Source organism: Xenopus laevis, chromosome 6S (assembly GCF_017654675.1).
Source record: "Xenopus laevis strain J_2021 chromosome 6S, Xenopus_laevis_v10.1, whole genome shotgun sequence".
NCBI classification, from domain to species: domain Eukaryota; kingdom Metazoa; phylum Chordata; class Amphibia; order Anura; family Pipidae; genus Xenopus; species Xenopus laevis.
This window is the reverse complement of record NC_054382.1, coordinates 45,597,914-45,621,655: the sequence shown is the minus strand read 5'-3', so window position 1 is coordinate 45,621,655 and position 23,742 is coordinate 45,597,914. Positions and strand designations below refer to the sequence as shown.

General features: G+C 38.9%; 1 protein-coding gene across 2 annotated transcripts in view; it reads left to right on the top strand.

Annotated features, from left to right (window-relative positions):
• The window catches only part of bfsp2.S (beaded filament structural protein 2 S homeolog), a 28,571-nt gene extending 5,496 nt beyond the window's left edge, over positions 1-23,075 (top strand). The window contains exons 2-7 of one of the 2 annotated variants that reach the window (XM_041567548.1): positions 4,547-4,629; positions 12,715-12,871; positions 14,742-14,903; positions 20,752-20,877; positions 21,637-21,857; positions 22,935-23,075. In XM_041567548.1, the coding sequence (XP_041423482.1) occupies positions 4,547-4,629; positions 12,715-12,871; positions 14,742-14,903; positions 20,752-20,877; positions 21,637-21,857; positions 22,935-22,938 (753 nt within the window). In that variant the 3' untranslated portion in view covers positions 22,939-23,075. Of the gene's footprint in view, positions 1-4,546; positions 4,630-12,714; positions 12,872-14,741; positions 14,904-20,751; positions 20,878-21,636; positions 21,868-22,934 lie in introns of those variants that run through there. The other variant, XM_041567547.1, reaches the window with a different exon arrangement.
• Positions 23,076-23,742: the final 667 nt, after the last annotated feature.

The following is a 23,742-nucleotide window of genomic DNA, read 5'->3' as shown; positions in this document are numbered from 1 at the left end:
GGAAATGTCCACTGTCCGCCTATTCCTGTAAAAGCGATGCTATTTTGTTTCTTTTTTTTAAATAAAAATATTTAAAAAAACTCGACCAGAAAAAATTGACGCTTCATAAATCAGCCCCTAAATCTCCTGACAGCTGCTACTGAACTGCAATTTCATCACTGTACCAGTCAGCAACCTCTCTTACTGAGCATTTTTGCCACTGGTCTTTCAAGTGACTCATGATGTCCTACAGTGGCACTGGCCAGTGTAAGGCTGGGGGGCCCAGGGCCCACCGAACCTGCTGCCTCAGGGGATACCAAACTACCAGCACCCAGGGCCCCCAGTCGCTAAGCACCCTCTGGCCCAGCAGCCACACCACCCCTCCAGCTTCCCCCTCCCGGCTGCAACCCCCCCATGCCCTCCCTTCTTACCTATTCCTTCACTCTGCAGCGACCAGGGCCATAGAGGGAGGTAAGGAAAGCAGCAGTAGGGAGAGGGTCTAGGCTGTGAGAGCTGGGGCCCACCAGGTTTTTAACCCGATGCCCTGTCTGCCCAGTCCAACCTTGGAACTGGCACTTGCCCACCAGGATCACAAGCTAGTTGTAACTTGGCTGGCTGGCTGGCACAGAAAACTCCATCATATACTGTATTTAAGAGAGGCTGAAAGTCCATCAACTGCACTGCTATTTTCTCTCTTTTGTTTGTATGGTTTTGATATTTTGCTGTTAATCATGAAACTGGCACACCAGGGCCAGAGGCCATTCAATACAGTTTATATTTTAAGACATTTTTATTTGTTTTTAGATATATATTTATCTTTGATATGCATCCTCTGCCACCCCAAAATCATTGTGCTCTACGCACATGTCTCTGCTGCTATCCCCATGTTTTGGCTGCTATGATGCGAGTTGGGAAATTTACAACAGACAGCAGCAACCAACAAGTCACCAGGCGTGTGGTAACTTCTAAAGCCAAAATTCAAATCTTTAAATCAGAATCTCTGCTTTTTCAGTGCATAGAGCGCAATTACACACTCTCCACTAGCAGTGCAGCCTGTCTTTGCCCCGACACTGGAAGGTTAAGCATGGAGGTGTGGGAGAAGGCTGCATCACTTCAGCTGCCTCAATATTATTACTACGGAACCAAGAAGACAGTTGAGTTATTTAGCATTTTGATCACTTACCTGCAAATGTAAATATAAATCCTGAAAAATACCTATATGTACTGTATATACATTGTGACTTGGATCAGGACAAAACAGTTGAAAATGTCCACTTCATTATTAAAATTCAACTTTAGTAAAAGTTTCATACAAGCAAATGAAACAATACAAAAAAAAACAAACAAACCCACTGGACTCTATATAAACACAGGATTTGAGCCCCTGGAAAGAACTGGTCCCCTACTGGGATTTACAGCAGAAAAAGAAGACAGCAGCTCAACCAATCACTATAGTTTTCATGTCAGGGCACTGCACCAGTGAGTTGAGTTGAGAAACTCACCTCAGGCGGCAACTCTAAACAAGTTACCAGGGCTAGCAAAAAGGTTCTCCTAGTAACTTTAAGAGCCAAATTTCCTTTTTTGAAACTGGAAATTGGGCTCTAATAGTGCAGGAGAGCACAATTGCACTCTCTGAACTAGTAATGCAGCCCAGGAAAGTTAAGTGCTGGGGGGAAGGCATTCCATTTTGCTGCTGTCAAAATAAGTACCTTTCCATGTATTTCTAGCTATGGCCATGGTAACAGTTTGCTCTGCTCTTATCATATGCCACAAGATGATATTTAGGAGTTTTAGGAATTTTAGGAGCACAGTACATGAGAGAGAAGAAGAGAACCGAGTGTGAAATATTACTCCCTTTAAACTCTCTCCCTGTTATGAGTGCACAAACATATAATTACAAAACAAACAAAATTAATGCTCATTGACATGTCATTACTTGTTGTTGGCATAAGGTGGCAGGAAAACCAAAAAATACTATTTAATTCTGGACAATTGGACAACATGAGAAGTAAATGTCTTACCTGTCCAACATTGCCCTAGACATTGTCAATTTTGTCACCCAATTAGAATTTGACAGGAGACATCCTAGCAGAAATGTTCAGTATTTGATGGCCATGGTCCACCAAACACAGCTACCAGACTGGTTTTCATTTATAATTGTCAGATACTGTTAGCGTCCTTGCTCTCCATATGTTTCAGGGTTTCAAGACATTGCATTTGAAATAACAAATAAGAAAAAATCACCCCCAACAACACCCACACCACCCCTGATGTCACTGGCCCACCCCCTACGTCAATGGCCCACCCCTGTCCATTTTTGCCGAAAAGAAAAAGGTGGCAAACCAGAGCGGACAAACCAGAGCGAAGGAGTTAGTGTGTACCCAGGGTCTAAGTCTTTCCTTTTTGTTTAGGATGGAAACTTCTTTCCCTTAATTTGTCTTCATTTATACTGCCTTTATTCACTCCAGGACTGGATTGTTTCATAGTTAAAAAGCTGATATTTATTCTACATTATGGCTAAGATTCAATGCTAAAAGAAAGCATATGTGACTTATGATTTATGACACTCCACCATAGAATACAAAGGAGTCTTTATGCATGTTATCAGAATTACCTTAGGCATTATTACTATTATTATTACTACATGCTGTAGCTGAATGAAAACCTCATGGACCTATAACCCTAAGAGTATTTTAATATTGCTAGCATCATCTAAATACCATAATTTATGGTATGCCAAAACTTTCTAAAGAAATTTCTTTAGAATTCGATTCTTAAAAAGCTTCTTTCTCCAGGTGAATGTTTGGCTACAGTTGGCTGAAAATGAATTTCTTAAGAAAAGGAATGTCTTGATATCTATCTATATATCTATCTATCCAGTATATCGATCTTTCTATTGCTCTGCTTAGAAAAGCACAAATTAGAGTCGTCTGACATTTCTGAGGTCATAAAACAACATCAAACATGGCTCCCTTTCTCAAGGCTCCCTTTCACAAGAAATTCATTTTCAGCCAACTTTAGCTGGGGATGTTTAAAAACATCTAATATCTTGAAAACTAGAAAAATACTATACATTATGAAAGTGCTTAGAAGAGTGCTCTGAGAGATTTTTCATGAATTTATTTTGGGGGCTAACAGTAAATTTTATTTATTTTTTACATTTATACCAAATGTCATATTAATCACACAGTGAGTTAATAAAAATAAGAATGCGTATTTCAGTAAGAGGCTTGTTATTGTATACACAGTTTTTTCCAGATAATATGCACAGGTAAACTACACATTTATTTTGCCTGAATGAACCCATTTCTAAATATGGATCTACAGTACATGTAACAAGTTGTGGCTTGTCTTCCTTTGGGGCATGGAGTATATGTCATGCAAGGAATAATCACACATAATTATAATCTAATACATTCTTTTGGGACACTTCACTATGACACAACTGAGATATTGATCACATACTGTTTCCTTTTATTTATAAAAAAAAACATTATTTTGGGGATAGAGAGTTTATGTTTTCTTTGTTTGTAAATTGCATCCCATATTATACTACAAAGTAATGAGATATATCAAAGTATAAATAAAAATGTAAGTCAAGTGTGTAACAAATTGATGAATCAGAGAGGAGAGAGGAATACTCTTAGAGACTGTGTGGAGCAGGGATTGGCTGAAAACTTCTAACCAAAGAGAACAAATTAAATTTCTCACACAAGATAAGAAGATAGAATATTTCCTATTGGGAGGCACAGTCAGTATAGAGTCACTGTACAGAAATATTACAAGGGTCCCCTGGTCACAGACTGATCTTGTAAAGCTGCATCTGTGGGCAGGGAGCAGGTCCTAGACTTGACTTTTTTGACCTGAATGTTATGTGTGCTTTGACTGTTTAAGACAGAACCACATGTGGAGATTCAGAGAGATTTAGTCGCCCTGCAACAAATCGCCTCTTATCCGGCGACTAATCTCCCCAAACTGCCTCCGAGTGCCATCCCGTCGGCGATTTCAATTCTAGCCAGCAGGATTTTTTCCAAAGTCGCACAAAGTTTCCTTGTGAGACAACTTCGGGCGACCGCGAATCGAAGCACTCCGAGTACCATCCTGCCGACAGGAAGGCAGTTTGGGGTGATTAGTCGCCCGAAGAACAGGCAATTTGTCGCTGGACGTGTGTCTCTGCCCTAACATGTAGGAGAAAAATAAAAAACAGAATTTGGGTGGAAATTGTGTGGGAATAATGGGTCTGAACTACTGACAGGATTCTAGAGGTGCATATCAAAGCAGATTGGGTATATCAGTGGACATTCAGAAGGGCATGCTTTTGCACTCCTTAGCAATCAGCACTTCTTCCTCTGGCTTTCATAAATTACCCCTTATATGTAAAAATGTTTTGTACAAGAATATAGGGTAAATATTGGGGCTGGGCAGTGGGGTCAGCAGTGGCTATAGTAAAGTAAAATACTATTGCTCCACAGTCAGATACTTTTGCTCCAAGGAAAGTGGCAGCCTTAATCTACCACCATGTAATCATAATATGCGTCTAGAACAGACAATGATTTTTTTTTTTCAGGTAGGGGATGCTGTCCTGGATAATGCACGGCTGATGCTTCAAACAGAAAATTTACAAGCATGTGCTGAAGACTTCAAAGAAAGGTAATAAAGAACAAACTCTCCAAAGTTCATATTGGTCTCCATATAGAATAAGCTTTAATACCATTTATTAAACCTGTATCATGCCATATTCTCATCGTTTCTTAGAATTTGAGACTTGAGTATGAAGTCAAACAGTCAATTCTTGTTTACCATGTACTTAAAGGATTCTGTCATGATTTTTATGATGTCGTTTTTATTTCTAAATTACACTGTTTACACTGCAAATAATTCACTCTACAATATAAAATTTAATTCCTGAACTAGCAAGTGTATTGTTTTTAGTTGTAATATTGGTGTGTAGACATCTCAGGTCATTTTGCCTGGTCATGTGATTTCAGAAAGATCCAGCACTTTAGGATGGAACTGCTTTCTGGCAGGCTGCTGTTTCTCCTGCTCAATATAACTGAATTTGTCGCAGTGGGACCTGGATTTTACTATTGAGTGCTTTTTTTAGATCTACCTGGCTGCTGTGTTGGAGAGCTGCTATCTGGTTACTTTTCCATTGTTCTGCTGATGGGCTGCTGGGGGGAAAAGGGAGGGGGTGATATCACTCCAACTTGCAGTACAGCAATAAAGAGTGACTGAAGTTTATCAGAGCAAAGTCACATGACTGGGGGCAGCTGATAAACTGACAATATGTCTAGCCCAATGTCAGATTTTAAAATGAAATATAAAAACAATCTGTTTGCTCTTTTGAGAAACTGATTCCAGTGCAGAATTCTGCTAGAGCAGCACTATTAAAGGACAACTATACCCCTCAAACAATGTAGGTCTCTATAAAAAGATATTGCATAAAACAGCTCATGTGTAAAATTCTGCTTCATGTAAATAAACCATTTTCATAATAATATACTTTTTTAGTAGGATGTGCCATTGGGTAATCATAAATAGAAAACTGCTGCTTTAAAAAATAAAGGCCGCCCCCCTGAGATCGTAGGATTCACGATGCACGCAAACAAAACAATCAATCCATACATGTTAAGTCACATGAGCCAATTAACAGACAGAGTTCTGTCTTTTGCTTTCACACTTCTTCCTGATACAATTAAAGCTGCAGTATTTCTGGTCAGGTGATCTCTGAGGCAGCACACAGACCATCACAAAATGGTGGTTCAAGGCAAGAGATATAAAAGGGCAATATTTACTTAAATATATATTCCAGTTTGATAAGATTCTTTAATATGCCACTTAATTTGATATAAACTATCTGTTGTTTAAATATTCATTTTGCTGGTATATTTTTCCTTTAATTGATACGTTTTGAATTTTTTTTCCCCTTGACAGTATCCTTTTAGGTAACTAATCCAGCCCAAGAAATGTGAGGAGCACATATTTCATTTGAATTTTGTTTAAACATTTCCTTAAACCCTAAGAATCTTCCGTTTATTTCTGTAATCTTTAACCCTTTAAATGCCACTGATTTTAGAATCTACAGAACTGATTCAAAACTACTACTGCTATAAATTCTACAAGCTTCTATTTGATCTGTATGTCGTGCTGCTGTATTCCATAAAATATTTTTTTTTTAAATAAAGTTTATATCCTAGAATTCACTTATGGTGTTCATGTGCACCAGGCACTCAATCTTCTTCACAACTCCTTTTCTCTCAAAACCACTCAGCTCTGTCAGGTGAGCGCCACATCAAGAGCAGGCCCGGACTGGCAACCGTGGATAAGCCATAGGAGTTGCTTTAGGATGCCATATAGACAGTCACTATTTATTGGGCTACTAGGGGCACTGCTGTTTGGGCTCATGTGTACTAGAAATACCCAGGCCCATTTTGAATTCAGTTCGGATCTGATCAAGCCAAAGGGCTGTATGGCAGGTTCCCACTGAGTAAGGGGCATATTTATCAAAATGTGAGATTAGAACTCACCACAGAAAAATTCACTCATGTTTTATTTATTCCTATGCTTTTAAAAATCCCATAGGAATAAATAGAAAGTGAGCGAGTTTTTCTGCTGTGAGTTCTAATCTCACATTTTGATAAATCAGCCCAAGTGTTAGGACAGCAAAAAGTTTCTTCCTTCTGCTACAGAGTGACAACACAGAGGAGACAAACGTATATTTATCATATAGCCACCCAGGGGTCCGTGCCTAGGGCAGCAGCTTTAGGGGGAAGCCCTCAGATGCCTATATGGTAAATAAAACTTTTGGGGGGAAAAAAGCCACTTTCCCAATCAGCAGCGTTGCACAGTGATGTCACTTCTCCTGATGTAATTGTGCATGGGCACTCACAGGTCCGGTGCCTAAGGCAGCAGGAGACCTAAATATATAGAATACAGAATATTGAAAATGTAAGGGTCACTTGTTGACAACATAGGGTTACAATGGATGGACCCAAGACCATCAGAGTAGGCTTGGTGTGTATAAAATTCATTTAAAAAACCCACTCTTACCTAACATAGTATCATAGTAAGTTAGGTTGGAAAAAAAAGACACACTTCCATCGATTCAACCTTTTAGGTCGATATACAGTATAATCTGACTAACTGCTAGTTGACCCAGAGGAAGGTAAAAAAAAAACATTTGAAGCCTCTCAAATTTCAGAGGGGGAAAAAAATTCCTTCCATAATCCTGTATTCCCTCACTTGTTAAAAAGCCATCCAACCCCTTCTTAAAGCTATCTAATGTATCAGCCTGTACAACTGATTCATGGAAAGAATTCAATATGTTCACGGCTCTCACTGTAAAAAAACCCTTCCGAATAGTTAACCCGACAGTAATAAAAGCAGCATTTCTTCGCTAAGTGTCAGGCCTCACCTGTCTAGAGTCCAGATGTGAGGAGACGAGGTCCAGCAGGAGTGTCACAAGCTGTGGCAGGCAATAGTAATAAGAAGGAATAGGCAGAAGAGTAGTCGGAAGGCAGGCCAGGGTCGGTACAGGCAGAGTTCAGTCGTTATCGGGAAGGCAGGCCGAGGTCGGATGCAGGCAGAGTTTAATCGTAAACGGATAAACAGGCTGGGGTCAGATGCAGGCGGAGTTCAGTCGTAAGTTGAGATTCAAAGCCGAAGTCAAAACCAGAATCAAATAGTCAGGATTCCAAAAGGTACAGGAGCAGGTTTTTTATCAACAAGCACAGAGCCTTCCCCTGACCGTCCTTTTAAAGAGGTATTTTGGCGCCAAACGTAATGATGCCTGCGTCCTGCGTCAACACAACGCGCACGTTCACGTTAGCGGACATTTTGGCGTCATGCGCGCTGAAACCTCACACTAAGCAAGAAATCACAGAATTTAACCTACAATAGCGTTACTGGGTAGGCATACATTTGCAGAAACTGAGGTGGAGAGCTTAAGGCCTTGAACCTTGAACCTTGGCCTTGAACCTTTGCGGTACCAGGTGCTGTACTGAAGGACCCACGCCTGTTACAGGGTCAAGTTAACCAATCAGAGCAGATATCCGCAGCACACCGTAGATCTGAATAAACGTGTATTTTATTGTTTCAAATTATTTCAAACATAAAGGGCTTGATAAAGGGCCCGGGTGGCCCGAAACATTGCTATGTCTGAAACAATTTGATACAATAAAATACACGTTTTTTCAGATCTACGGTGTGCTGCGGATATCTGTTTTGATTGGGTAGGCACACATTGGCAGAATTGGATTTTTAGAAATCAAAAAAAGTTGTCATCTCATAATTCAATAAGGGCACATTATGTCCTTGCTCAATGGACCATGGGAGTCTACAGGTAACTGAAAACCACTTTCATTCCCAGGAACGATGTGACACAAGACAAATATGGCTGCTAGCGGAGAGCTTCAACAGGGAGACAGTAAACATGGCTTTGCCTTTTTCTATAAATAGCATTTATTTTTACATATATATCTGTAGTATAAACACTTTTTGTTCTGATGAATGTAGACATGTTTTACACTGATAGCAGAATTGAAACCTTAATAAATATATTTTGCAGAAATGTCAAAAAAAATCAAATGCATATAAAATGTACAGGAATTAATCGTTAACTGCAAATGGATGTTTTCTAAATATGGGCAGTTTATCAGCTTCTGCATACAGGTAAACATATGGATATGCATATGCCCCAGAGAGTTATTATACAAACAAATCATTTTCAAGCCTGTGGTTTCACACAAACAGCAGCAGATTTATTATTTCTGATCTAAGCTCTCTTTGTGAAGGGGAACAAGTTACTTCTCTTTGGCTCACCATGGGTTTCTGTGAGAGTGGGCCTACAAAAAAGTCTGAGTTTCACATGAAAGGGTTGTTTCACCTAAGTGAACAGAAACTTGATAGATTTTAAAAAATTCATGGAACTGGTAAATACGTAACAAAATGTCAGACTTTTTCCTCGTCTTTTCAATGAATCAATTAAACCCCTGTATTGCAAAAAATATCTTCTGCGACCAATAAATAAAAGACAAGATGTTACTAGAAGTCTCGCTTTCAAAAAGGGGCACAGTATGCAGAAAAGCTATGCTAGCTTAATGTGAATTATATGAATAATCACTTTCAACGCTTGCTTGATTCTATTACATTTTTTTTACCATATATAAAAAGTAAATGAAATAATGTAACTTCATCCCACTTACAACACTGCCGAACCATTGAATGATGTTCTTCTAATACACATAGGCATTCATTGCAAGTCTGCAAAATAATGTCATGGGCTTAAATTAATGAAACAAGGGCATCTTCTAGCTGCTGTGTCCAAAGCTTATGTGTCCATGAATGAGTCCTACCTGAATGCCTTCCCAATATCTATGCAGGTTCGCTGGGACGGGATCACATCATGTGGTCGATGACCAATGGGATTTGTATACCCAATAAATATTGGCCAGATATCTTATCAAGTAGGCTTAAAAATCAAAAAATCAAAAATCAGGCAAGTTTATGCCTCCCAAAGGACCTGCTTAGGTACTTAATATGATATGTTCACAGCATAGTCCAAATCAGGCAAAGATCCCCTTGTTTGGAGACCTCATCAGATGAGAAGATCTTCACCTTTACACTGAGCCAATCTTACATACACATTATAAACTGTGTTTCTCAAATTGTATACTGAAACCTAAGGATATAGTGAGTAGAAGGATTGTATATTCAGTACAGAGTTACACATTTTGCCAGTGGCATCTACATAATAAAGAGTGTATAAGTGTCATCGGCATTGGTTGATGTAGGATTTGGTTTGAGATCTGGAGGAGTTGGATTTGGAACAGGATTTGGAATCAAAGGAAATTGAAGTGCCAGGCCTGTTAAGGTGGCCATAGACGTAATAATTACGATCTTTCTTGGAAAAGATCTTTCCAAGAAAGATTGTTTGTTTCAATACACACGTGTAGAGCTGAATCATCAGATATACAGGTAGATATACGGGAAGAAACAATAGAATTTTACCTGTATCTGACGATTCAGCACTAACAATGGTCGATGCTTGGGTCCCTTCAAAGGCACCCAATCAAAATTTTCAGTCCAGCGCGATCGACGAGCCGACCGATATCCAAGTCTTCTGCCGATATTGGTCGGCTCTTTTTCCACCATACACCCAACGAATATCGGACGAAAATTTGTTTTGTACGATATTATCTGTGCGTCTATGGTAACCATAAGTTTTGTATAGGAAACCAACTTCACTGTCACGTGATTATTGGGGGAGGGAGTGAAGAGCATTAGGTGGTGGTGAGCAGCTCAGGGCCTTGCAAACCAAATGGAGGGTGGATTGGTTGTCAGTGGGGGGGGGAGGGAGTAGAGTGGTTCTCAGACAAGGAGCCAGGCCAAGTTGGGGATTGGATGTCTTCCAATAATGTACACTCCTGTCAGTATATACAACATTATAATACTGCAGAAAATTAGTTAAAAGCATTGGACATCTGAAGGTGATAGTTTTTGTTTGGATTTGATGTTGTATACCTGATCCTTTTTGACAAAGGGCACTTCCCGAAACATGTTGTGTACCTCTATCCCCAATAAAGAAGTTATTGCAGTCCAGTTGCTGCCTTGGATTTGTCCCACACCTCTACATATTTCTACCTTATTGGGATATCACGCACAGGATATCCCGTGGGAAAATCCGACCAAGAGATTAGGTGAGCTTCACTTGTACTCTTAATTGCATCTTCAGATTTGAAATGGGACGTTTGGCATTGACTTCTACAGGACCTTGACAGCTTGGAGATGGAGTATTTTCAGATTTGGACTTTTAGCAGCCTCGGGGTATAAAAAATCACAAAAAAAATTCTAGGTTTTTTTCACTAAAATCAAGATTTTATAGTAAAAAAACCTAGAATTTTTTGCTTTTTTTGGCATTCAGACTTTAATAAATAACTCCCATAATGTGTTTCCGTTCTGCTCTGGTTAAATATCTACCTATGTGTTTGACTCAATAAGCACAGTTGTCAGGCAATCTATGAAGTTGCTCATTATAATACCAATATCCAATATCTGAATAAAGCCTTTCTATGAAATAAATACCATTCTATGAAAGTAGAATTTATCTCCATTTATGAAGAGTTGTCTAAAGAAAAGACTACTGCTATTCATGAGCTAAACACTAGAGCAGAGAAAATGTATCAATTCCTTAATAATCCTTAACAATGTAATATTAAACATGTTAAATAGTGAGGGAATCCACTTTCTTAGAAAGTAAGGCTACAAGGCCTGCATCATTAGCTCTCTGAAATGTAAAGATCTTCTTATGATAATCACTTAACTCTCTTCTGGGAATGATAAATTATTTCTCATTTCAATATCACTATCATTATCTTCTTTTTGGTTCTTGTTTACTGTATTACATAGTTTTTTGGAGTGTTGTTTGATACTTGTGGTGCTGTTGATTGGTCATAACCCCTATATAAACATTGTACAGGGGTATGTCATTTAGCCTATGAGTAAGTGCCCCAACAGGCAGGAAACGCATCAGGCCATGTCCTAATATGTCTCAATAAACTTTTGTAGTTTTTTATTTGCTGCCTGAACACTTTTTTTGGAGGAACTCACACTCTTGATTCTGGTTTCTAATGATAAAATATGAACAAGCCCACAATTTTTGGCTCATTTTATGAAACTATCTCTAACAGAGAACATTTTTACAAAGAGGCAGGGCTGTATCTACATAGCAGAAATGTATATTATTTGATTGCTATGGTTTATATATCTTAGCAACCTGAGGGCAATTTTGAAATCACAGTGAAAGATGATTAATAAGTCCTAAGAAGAAAAACAAGCATAGTAATAAACTTGAAGCCTTATACTCAAGCTGATTTTTGGGTGTTGGGGTCAGGGCTGGATTTTGGGAGGCAGCACCCCAAGGCCACAGTGCCGGGCGCTTCTTGTTGGCCAGCCCGCCGCGCATGGTTCTAGTGTTGGCCCCGCAAGTTCCTAGTGCAGGCACCGCCCAGACCCTCCCTGCACGAGCGACCCTGCTCTCAAGCATCTGAGCACTGGGGAGCTTTGATTCCCCAGTGCTCCTTAGAGAAGCGGCTGGGCGTCATGCTGCCCCTACAGTTTTGCCGCCCTAGGCCCAGGCCTTTCGCCACAAATCTGGACCTGGTTGGGGTCAGTGTCTCCTGACAACCAGATGCATCCTGAAAGAAGCTAGAATATAAAGGCTAATCATTCAAAAACTATAAAAATAGTACCATTGTGGAAACAGTTTTCCAGAAATCCAATTTCCGTAAAGCTCTGGATTACAGGAAGGCCATATCCCATATTCTTCACTTTTTTCTCTACAATACTAAAACAGTACCTTGTACTTAATCCTAACAAATATATAGGTAATCCTTATTGGAGACAAAACAATCCTGTTGTGTTTATTTAGTGTTTAAATTATTTTTAGTAGATTTAAGGTATGGAGATCCAAATTACAGAAAGATCCCTTATCCAGAAAGCACCAGGTCCCAAGAATTATGGGCAACAGGTCCCATACCTGTATTTAAAATGGCTTAGATTATGCATGTTAATAAAATACTAAAAGCTCATCTAATGGTGAACATGTCTGACATTTTCAGTGCAATTATGTCTAAGTAACAGTATTGCATTGCAAGAAAAAATTCTTGATTTTTAATTTTGAAAATTCTCATTTTGTTGTTTTATGATATCCCCCCATAACTGTTGTTTTAATGTGAGGTATGAGAATGAGCAGTCATTTCGAAAGGCAGTTCAGGAGGCGATCCGTTCTTTGTACAAAGTGATTGATGATGCAAACCTGACCAAAAAGGATCTAGAAAGTCAGATCGAAAACATGAAGGAAGAGTTGACTTTGTTGTCGAAGAATCATGAGGAGGTAACACAAAGTCTCTTATCTAACCATTGCATTATTAAAAAGTCTGTATCATTTTTATTAATATCATATTGCTGAGCCCATTTAATTAGATCAAGGTGGGTAAGACTTTTTTGTCATGCAAACACAAAAAAGAGAAACCCCCAAATTGAGCAAAGGTTGGGTGGTGCCAAACCCCAAATCATCAGCCAAGGAGAACAAAACACAATAGCAATAGCCAGGATGCAGGCACTAGCTTATATAGGGTCTTGATGACAAGATTATTAGTACCTGGTTTTAAAGAGATTAGGGGTTAAACTGGCCATAGACGCAAAGATCCAATCGTACGAATCCTCGATTCGTTTCTACAGTATAAATGGTTTTCTTTAGATCACAGGTGCACAGGTCATATTTCCCTTCTCACATCTCAGCAACCAGTAATCTATCTACAAGGTGTAATTGCCCCTGAGTGCACACCTAAAACTGTCCTTTTAATCTTTAATACCCATCTTTCCTCGATTTGTACGATTTTCGGACTGTGTGGAGAGTCTCGTCATTTTTCGTCCCACTGAGATCGGTCGATTGGCCAGGTTAAAAGATTTGTCGGCTGCAGATAATTTCTCTGCGTGTTTTGCCGATTGGTCGATTTTCAGAGGGAGATTGTCGCCAGCTTTGTCGGACATAACTTTCGTATGATTGCTGTCAGGGGCAGAACATTGTCTGATTTTTTCTTTTACTACTTTATTTGATCCGAATGGTTAGTGGCAGGTCGGGAGATGGGGATGTCTGATCGATCGAGGATTCGATCTTTGCATCTATGGCCAGCTTTACTTGGACTATTATCAGCATTAAGCACCAAAAGCATCTGGTGGCTAAGCAAGAAAATGCACTGTCCAGACATCCTGCAGAAAAGTGTTTGAAATCTGGCAACTCCTGACAGGGCTGGGGCAAAAACTCAGCATACAGGCCAAAAGTTTAACGGGGAATGTAATATCACGCGCAATCGCATAAACTGTTCACAAAGCGAATTGCGAGTAGTTTGCGTGCCGTTTCCCTCCACTTTGCGAACTTTTGTTATTGCGCTCTATTGCGCTGTTGCGCTATCAATGTAATAAAACTATCTTATCGCAAATTGCTTATATTGCGTGTCTGTAGTCGCTGTTCAGTGCAAATGTTATTCGCAATCTAATCGCAATGTAATTGTGTTCACGTGACTTTGCTATCAGTGTTGTGAGAAGAAGGTGTATGTACAACTTTTGCAGAAAGATATTCCTGTCGCATTGCGTAATTTTTTCGCTATTCTTCATGTCATTTAAAAATGTGGTCAAGTTATATGTGGTAAAGATATATGTCAGCATTTTTTTATATGTGGTAAAGGTATATGGTTATTAGTTTTTTTCCAGTGAAAACATCTTTCATTGCGACTCATATTATATTTGCTACTGTTTTGTGCTTATGTAATATATCTGTGCGAAAAATATTGCATTCCGCTTAGGGAAAATATACTCGCAAAAGTGCGAATGCGTGCTGCGATAACGCCAAATATTACATTTGGGGGTAAGAGTTTGAAAATCTTTATTCAAACAACATGTACACATATCTGTAAGGCTACGTTTTGTACATGTTTGAATAAAGATTTTTTGTCCTTTTTCACTTTTGGCCTGTATGTTGGGTTTTTGCCAGCCCTATTAGTGTTTCTACAGTATTACTTTTTACCATAATCAATAGTCTATTTGCTATATCAATGTTTTATCTGCAACACAAAAAATAACTGGCCACTGTCCTGTTGCCCAGCTATTGGAAATGAATTGCCCAGACTGGTGCCTCTTTTATCTACAATGACTGCTTCAAACAAATAGAGAAACCCTCATTTATTTATATGTATGTTTTACAGGATGTAAAGATGCTGTATAAACAGTTGGCTGGATTTCAGCTAGAAGAAATGGATGTGTCAATTGGGACTGGACTTGATGGCATTCTGGAAATTATTAGGACTCACTGGGAGAACGACATCGAGAAAAATAGAGCTGAGACAGGTGCCCTTCTGCAAACAAAAGTATGTTGGCACACACATTATGATGTATAATTCATTGACCACAACTGTATAGAGTTCTAGCATTACACAATGAATTAACAGTACGTATGTTAATAGTTTAACAAAATGTTTATAATCTAGATGCCCATGTGTTAGGCTTAATTTTGTATTAATATTATATTGTAATAATACTGCTTTTTGCTTTCAATTAGAAATTCACATCCATCTGTACATTATTTTGGCATAGAGGGATAGATCAAAGCATCAGAGCACACCCTTTCCCCCATTTATAGTATTCAAGTTGTGCCATGATTAGTAAATTAAGTATCTGAATTTGAAAAGCAATTCATTTTGGACGTTCACTTTGAAACAATCGAGAATGTCAGGTGAAGAATTAGACTATTCAGCCAGTGCAGGAAAAGCTTTTAAGGAGCAATTTTATAGTGGCATTTCAGTTCAAGTAACAAGGACAGTAACTGGGAAGTGAGAAAGCCACAGACTTTTCATTTGGTGTCCTTTAGCTAGGATGGCCCTTTAATTCTACAGTAAAAATAAGTCATAATAAGTCATCTTATTATTGTTGCCTTTTAAATCTGGTCCACAGTTTACTTTGGATACCTAGAACCTTTTTAGGTATCATATTAGTCGTAAATTTGGCTTTTAAAGCGTTCTTTGTCAAGCAGTGATAAGTATTAATTGTTCAACCTCTTCCCTGCCTTGGGCAGGCCCCCTGATTGAAGTTTGGGCCTGCCCCCTGTCCAAACACAAACCTGGGATCCACTTCTTGGCCCAATCCCAACCTGTGGGTATCAGGTCAACATGCTGATCACTAATGCTCTCTGTCAGCCTTAGCACCATAGGTCTTAAATGGTTTTCTTTAGATCACAGGTGCACAGTCAAATTCTCCTTCTCACATCTCAGCAACCAGTAATCTATCTACAAGGTGTAATTGCCCCTGAGTGCACACCTAAAACTGTCCTTTTAATCATAAATACCCATCTTTCAACTGCACTGCCAGCCCACAATATCAGCTTTAACCTTACAGCTGGCTTCTTCTTCGGCTGTCTCTCTTCAACGTGTTGCTGTTGTCTTCAACATGCAAAACAATGCTTGGGTTCTTTAATAGTAAATCCAGGCATCCTAGGGTAACCTAACTTTATCTGGCATCTAGTACATTAAAGAAAGCTCCTGCAAGATACAAAGGGGGTTATGTAATAAAAGGCATTAGGTTTGTCCAGGAGCAGTAACCCATAGCAACCAATCAGCAGGTAGCATATAGCAGTCACCTGTTTATAAGCAAATATCTCATTGGTTGCTATGGGTTACAGCTCCTGTGCAAACTTAGTGCCTTTTATTACATATGGGGGAAAGACTGTTAGCATATCTTACTTATCTACATTCATAATCTCTCCTTGGCCAGCTGCAGGTGTCCAGGGAACTTGCAAATCATCTTCTTCAGTCAATCTATGGTGCATTACACTTAATTAGTTAGAAAAAAAAGACAAAATTTGCACACATCCCTCCTGTCCATGCCCATAATGGCCTGTGGGTAGGGAGTTTAGCCATCCCACACTGTTAGAATAATAAATCCAGCTCTCATTATTTATGTAAAGGCATACACTGGGTTAATCAATTAAGAGTTTTAAATTTGAGTTTTTTGTGTGTAGTATAGTGTAAAGCTGAGGATATTCCTGCAAGTATATCTAGTTGTGGGGGTGCATTGTTAATTAAATAAGTCTGCCATAATATATGCATTATGCATTTTTCCTTTCATGATCATAAATATTGTGTGTACACTTGAAGACATCATGAACGCAAGCAGAAACTTGGTGTAAAGGACATGTCTCCCCAAAAAAAGTGTATCCCACTGGAGGTGTGGGCTTATAGAGTCTGCACTCCAGTTGGGGGAAACAATTGTTTTTTTTTTTTCAAACAGAGGCTCCCTCCCAGAGCTGACAGCTTAGTGAAGCCAGGGGACACTCGTTTAAAACACATTATTGTTCCTTTACCTGGAGTGCCAGTTCTATTTGCCTGCCAAATGTGTTAGGTTAAGAGAGCAGGCAATTTTACAATTATAACTTTATATCATAATTAATTAATATAAATTGTGTTCCAGTTTCCTATGTTTTTGCATTTTGTAATATGGTCCAATGTTATGTTAAAAATCCTGCTTTGGAAATAATGGCAGTTTGAAAAGGAAAAGAATCTGATCTTAAAGGAATCTGTTGCTTAGGGGCATATTTATTATACTGCGTAAAACTAAATTCACCCAAAAAAACAACTGGTATAAAAAGCTGTGTAAAATAAAAGGTGTGTGTAATTTTACTCTATGCGAATGCCAGATTTGCCGCCGTTCTTTTACATCTAAGAAAAAACACATAAAAATGTATTTACATGGCGAATATTGGCAATTTGTGGTGTATTATCCAGCTGTTTTTACACTGCATAATACAGTAAATATGCCCCTTAGTATCATTCATACATATTTTTTAAAATATTTTAAAATATTTTAAAATATTTAAAATATTTTTATTTATAAACATATCATCAGTGATGTTTATACATATACATTAAGTGGTTTTCATAGAATTATACAAGCATACAACAGTGGTCACAATATCAAGAAAGCAGTCTGTTTGTTACATCATATGCTGGAAATAGTGTCACAATAACATCCATTGTTAAGTTACCTGTATGCAATTTGTAGTTACAAGCTATATAACATTTGAGTAGTTGTTTCTAGACATTATCAAAGTCTTGCATTATTACAAATGACATAACAAGCCTACTGAAATGACCCTGTAATATACTTGTATTTGACAGAAGAACATCACTGTGTCGTTCAATAACGTAATTTGTTTTACAAATAAACATAAATTTTAACCAAACTAGAGGAGACATTCCCAATGTTTGTCCTAGTTTTCTAAGCCGGATGGAGCATAATGATTGAAGGAGCTCTTTTTGTTAGGTCTACACTGTTGGTGCATCTCCAAATCTGTATCTAACCCATGGTTCCCACATTTTTTGTTGTTATCTTATCGAGTGTTAGTCCTGTTAAACGCTTATTTACATAAATCCAATCAATCTTATTTTTGAACATATTGAAGTTTATAGTCGGGGACTTCCAGCATTTGGCTATAGTTTGCCTAGCCGCTAAAAAGATATGATTCAGCAACTTACATTTTAGTTTCTGAACTCCCATTGTTGGCAAACTCATCAAGGCCTCGTATTGGTTTTTTAGTAAGTTAATTTCAAGGACCGAGAAAATTAATTGATATTCTCTCCCCCAGAACCGAACTGCTCATTGGCACAGCCACCATATATGGCCCATTGAACCTGGTATTGTACAGCCCCGGAAGCATTGGTCATTTGGTAAATGATAAATCTTAGGTAGTCGTACCAGTGTAAGATACCATATCGTCAGTACCTTATAACCAGCCTCTGTTAAAATTGTGTTAACAGAGCTGTGTTTCAAGTTTGACCATGCCCTGAACCAGTCCTCGTCAGTTAAGGTGCTTCCCAACTCTTTTTCCCAGAGATTACATATTGGAGATTAGAGGCCACCTTTGGTGACATCATATTTCGGTATAATAACGAAAGTGATTTAGGAGGGATAGATTCATTGTAACACCATCTTTCAAAATATGTTTGAGAAGCCATATCCGGAGGATACAGCCTCCACCTCTCAGTAACCCAGTGAAGGAGTTGGGTAGCCCTAAACACTTCTGATTCTGGAAGGTCGAGTGTGTCTTTTAGGTAAGTCACTGTACATGGTCCCCTGACTGTAAGAATGTGAGCAAGTCTCTTAATTTTTTTAGAAGTCCACCACGAAAAGGACTGGGCTGAAATGCCAGGTATGAACATAGGATTGCGAATGATTGGAGCCACTGGGGTGTGAGGGGAGATAAGAGCATATTTTTTAGCGTTTAATTCCCATAGAGAAAGTGTGTGCAACAAGCTGGGGCTTACGATCAAGGGTCTATTTTTTTTTCCGGGGGCCACACAAACGCCTCAGCTGAAAATGGATGTGCTAGGGTGTTCTCAAGTTCAACCCACAATGGAGGTTGGTATTGCACATGTACAGGTCCCCATACATGGAGAGATCCGCTCGTTTGGCGATGTCGCCAAACGAGCGGATCTCCCTCCGATATGACCACCTTGAGGTGGGCAATATCGGGCTGATCCGATCGTGGGCCCTAGGCCGCGATCCGACGGGATTTTTAATCCCATCCGATCAAGATCTGGCCGACTTTCGGCCAGATCTCGATCGGGGAAGCCCGTCGGGGGCCCCCATACACGGGCCAATAAACTGCCGACGTGTATGGCCACCTTTAGGGTGGTATCTGTGCCAGTTGGGAAGCCAAAAAGTATTTATACAGATTGGGCAGACCAAGACCCCCATCTAACTGTCGTCTGTATAGAGTAATCTTATTTACCCTAGGGGGTTTACCCTTCCAGATAAAAGCCATTATGGACCATTTTTTAAGACCATCCAATTTGATGTTTATGGGGAGCACTCTAAATAGGTAGAGAATTTTCGGAAGTAAAGTAATTTTTATGGTTGTAATTTTGCCCATCCAGGAAATGTGATATTTCCCCCAATCTTCTAGCATCTTACGAAATTTTTTGTAAATGAATAGGTAGTTAGCTTGGTATAGTTGGTGGGTTAACCTCCTTGCTTCTGGACATGCCTCTATTGGACAATACACCACATCAACCAGGCTTTGGAAAGCTAACTCTCAAGTCCGCTTTCTCAGTTTAATAACCCGTTTTGGGCTCAAAATGGACGGCCAAGAGCTCCCCATCTTAGCGCAATGCTACAACTCTACCTCCATGGACACCTTTCAGGTCTCTTATAAGTTCTCTAATGGTTCAGTTCCGTAGCTTTTATTATGTCATGATATATGTGCATATTGCTGTTTTTCTACTAGCTTAATCTATACACCCCTGGTGGACCACAAAACCAGGTAGACTTTGTTTTATTATGTTTTCACATATATTGAACACAAGCTATGTTACGGTAGTAGATGGGGCATGTATTTGATAAATGATGGGAAAATAATTGTAAGGGGTTCTCCCCCCCTTTTTTTTTTTCTTTTTCTTTCTCTCTGTTGTGTCTGTTGCAGTATCTGTGGTGGTTTGTTAGGGCTTGGTGCAGATCTCTGAACTGTAGACCAAATTGGTGAGACATGGCACGGAGAGGGATGTGGAGACATGGCTGGAGAGGTAGGAATCGAGGCTTCTGCTAGCCGAAGTTTACACAGGAGTTTCAGGCCTTCTTGGTGTGTCGCAATGCGATAGGTCTGATTATTATGTGTAAAGGCCAGGCCAAATGGGAACAACCAGCGATATCTAATTTGGTGGGCCTGAAGGGTTTTGGTGACTGGGGCAAGCGACTTACGTTTCAGAAGAGTGGCCGGAGCAATATCCGCATAGATTTGAAATTTCACTCTGTCATGGGCCAAGGTTGATTGGCAACGGGCCGCTTGTAGAATCTCCACTTGCGTTTTGTGAAAATGTAGCCGCAGGATAATCCAAAACTGTGGTGATATCGTCTACCTTGTGTTCAAGGAGATCGAGGGAGTTTGCGGTCTAGTCAGCAGGTCCGCGATGTTACCTTGGCCTCGCATGTTTCTATTAGGGGGCCCTTTCTGGTCTTTTTTCCGGTGCCGATATGCCATATAGTATACCTTCTAGATGTGCGAGCCGAGGGACACCTTTTTCCACCTTCAGAGAGCTGATGCTAGGTGATAGGCAGGAGGTTTAGACTGCGTGGGAGAGGAGCGACCCTAGGTTGGATCTTGGATCACGCCTCACTAGCACCCCCGCAAACTGGCACTTTTTTACATTTTGTTTTCTCCAACCATAGATAGCTGCACTGCCAGCTGCACAAGGTGATGAGGAGGAATTGGCAGAAAATCTAAAGGAAGAGTTTCATGACACAACGTGCAAAATCCAGAGCTTGCAGGCAGAGACAGAATCATTAAGGACATTGGTAAGGGCTTTTTTGACTTACTATTTATGTTTCTTTCGAAATCTTAGTTTAAAGCCCTGTCTCTGGTGTTTGAGACTGTCAGTTCAGTAATTCAGGCACATTCTAAACTGCTACAATTTTTGCAACATTTGGTTGATACAATTACTTGATACATTTAGTTGATACATTTTTAGCAGCATCTCTGGAATATTAGAAACTATTGTATCAATTCTACAGCTGCCTGTAATGAAACTCAGGGATTCTGCTCAGCAGGGACAAAAATAAAAAATGTATCAACTAAATGTATCAATTTAGAACAGTTTACAGAGTTGGTGACCCCCCCAGAGCTGCTTTACAAAAATTACACTTTACACTTCAATATTAGAAAAACGGTGACACAGAAAATAGAGGGTAACTAGAAAAAGTCTTTATTTCTGGTGATCTATCGAAAAAAAACAAGGAGGTGTTTGAGGGTGAACAACCCCTTTAAAGAGCACCTGTTGCGCAAAAATATTATCCCCAACCAAAGGTGCAGCTAATAGAATTGTCACCATTGAGGAGCTCTAACAATCCTCTGGATTGTTAATTTGGATAATTATTTTCTGCACTGAAATGAATTGTTTCAGCTAGGAAAATTCTCATTCATAAAAAAAACATCAATAAATTGGCCCCTTAATTTCAGGGGAGAGGAGCTAAAAATGATATAGTGAATAAGACCATAAGGCTGAAAAAAATATATATATATCTGCTGCACTTACATCGAATGTCCTGTTTTTATAGAAAAGGGGCCTGGAAAATGCTCTGCACGATGCTAAGCATTGGCATGACATTGAACTACAAAACTTAAGTTGTGTGATTACCAAGCTGGAAGCAGAGTTAGAGGAGATCAAAATGGAGACTGAGCATCAGAAGAGGGATAGAGAGCAGCTGATGACCAGCAAGAAGCACCTGGAAAAGGATATAGTGACCTACCATGCTATCCTGGATGGAGAAGAAAAAAGGTACTACTAATGTGTTTCCTGCTACATGTTATACTTTATGTGGACACTATAACATAGGAATTAACATTTTACCTATCAATTAGTTCTGTAAAAGTTCTGTACAGGTATGGGATGCGTTATCCGGAAACCATTATCCAGAAAGCTCTGAAGTATGGAAAGGCCATCTCCCATAGATGCCATATTAATAAAACAATTTACATTTTTAAAAATGGTTTCCTTTTTCTCTGTAACAATAAAACAGTACATTGTACATGAACTAAACTAAGATATTATTAATCCTTATTGACAGCAGAACCATCCTATTGGGTTTCATTAAGGCTTACATGATTTTCTAGTAGACTTAAGGTATGAAGATCCAAATTATGGAAAGATCCATTATCCAGAAAACCTCAGGTCCTGAGCATTCCGGATAACAGGTCCCATACCTGTACAAGTTAATGAATGTTGGAGGCAGCTTAGAATTTTTGGACACATTCACTGTTCATTATATCATTTATTATAAATACGAATCTTTGTATAGCTTACTTTGCTTCACTTAAGGCAATATTTGTATTTGAGTTAAAGCATGTCAGCAATATCGCCTAGCGTAAGACCAACAAAATCATATGTATGTTTTTGAAACACAGGTATGGGACCTGTTATTGAGAATGCTCAGGATCTGGGGTCTTGCTGGATAATCATTTAAACATTGAATAAGGATCTTAGTTTGGTTCAAGAATATGGTTGTGTTATTACAGAGAAAAAGGATATCGTTTTTAAAAATTGTAATTATTTTATTGAAATGGAGTCTATGGGAGATGACCTTCCTGTAATTTTAGAACCTTCTAGATAACAGGTTTCTAAATAACAGATCCCTATATCGCAAACTGAAAGCAATAGCAAATGACAAATGGATTCAACTGCAATTATTCATTGTGTTGTAAATGAGCCCTAGTAACCCAAGTTTCTAAAGAACTTCTTGAGCTGGGCTTGAAATCTGATCTGCTTTTTTTGTACACAATAATATCTTCACAATAATTATGTATTTCATAACATTATGTCTGATTTGATATCATATATTGGCATTTCTTTTCACAGATGAATTTCAAGAAGCAATCAACTGAAATGCTGAGCCTGATGCTAAATGATTAGTTAATAAAAAATGTTCCAGTAGGAGGTGTTTGGTTTAGTGATTTACCACATCTGGGGGAAACCACAGTGATTTTTATTTTGTTTGTATGAAATTTATTCGATAAATTGTTTGAATACGAGGGAAAAAACACCTATTTATTTTATTTTATTTTTTTTAAAAAAGGGGGTTTGGCTTGATACAATATATCATCTAGGTACAATATATATAGTATGTATCTAGATGATTAAAAGGTGATATTAACTGAATAAAAGAGCTGTATTTAGTGTGGTACTTGGCCATAAAAGACAATGAATAGAAGGGCAGGAATTAGAAATAACTCAATAACTTCACATTTGAACTTTGATTTTCATTTAGAAGTCTGTATGTTTATGAGTTCTATGAATCTATCACTTTTTTCCACATAATTTAATACTTAGGTAACAGCAGTGGCATATGGACTATTCTGCTGCTCAAGTTGGCAGAGGAAGGCTGCCCTGTGCTGCCCAAATGCCTCGCAAATTGGAAAACCATTAACTGTTTTAATGTCCTATGATCAGGCAGTACATCATTTTGCATGTAGGTAGCAATTTTTCAAATCTAACAAGAACACCATTTAAGGCAGTTACAGAAACTCCCCTGGATAACAGCTTCATGAATGACCACTTACTTTCTAGCAAACATAACCACTTCCATTTACCCACATTTAACAGAATATATTTTAGATGTGTATTTCTTTAGCAATTGCATCTCCCCTGGGAAACCCTAGCAAAACCA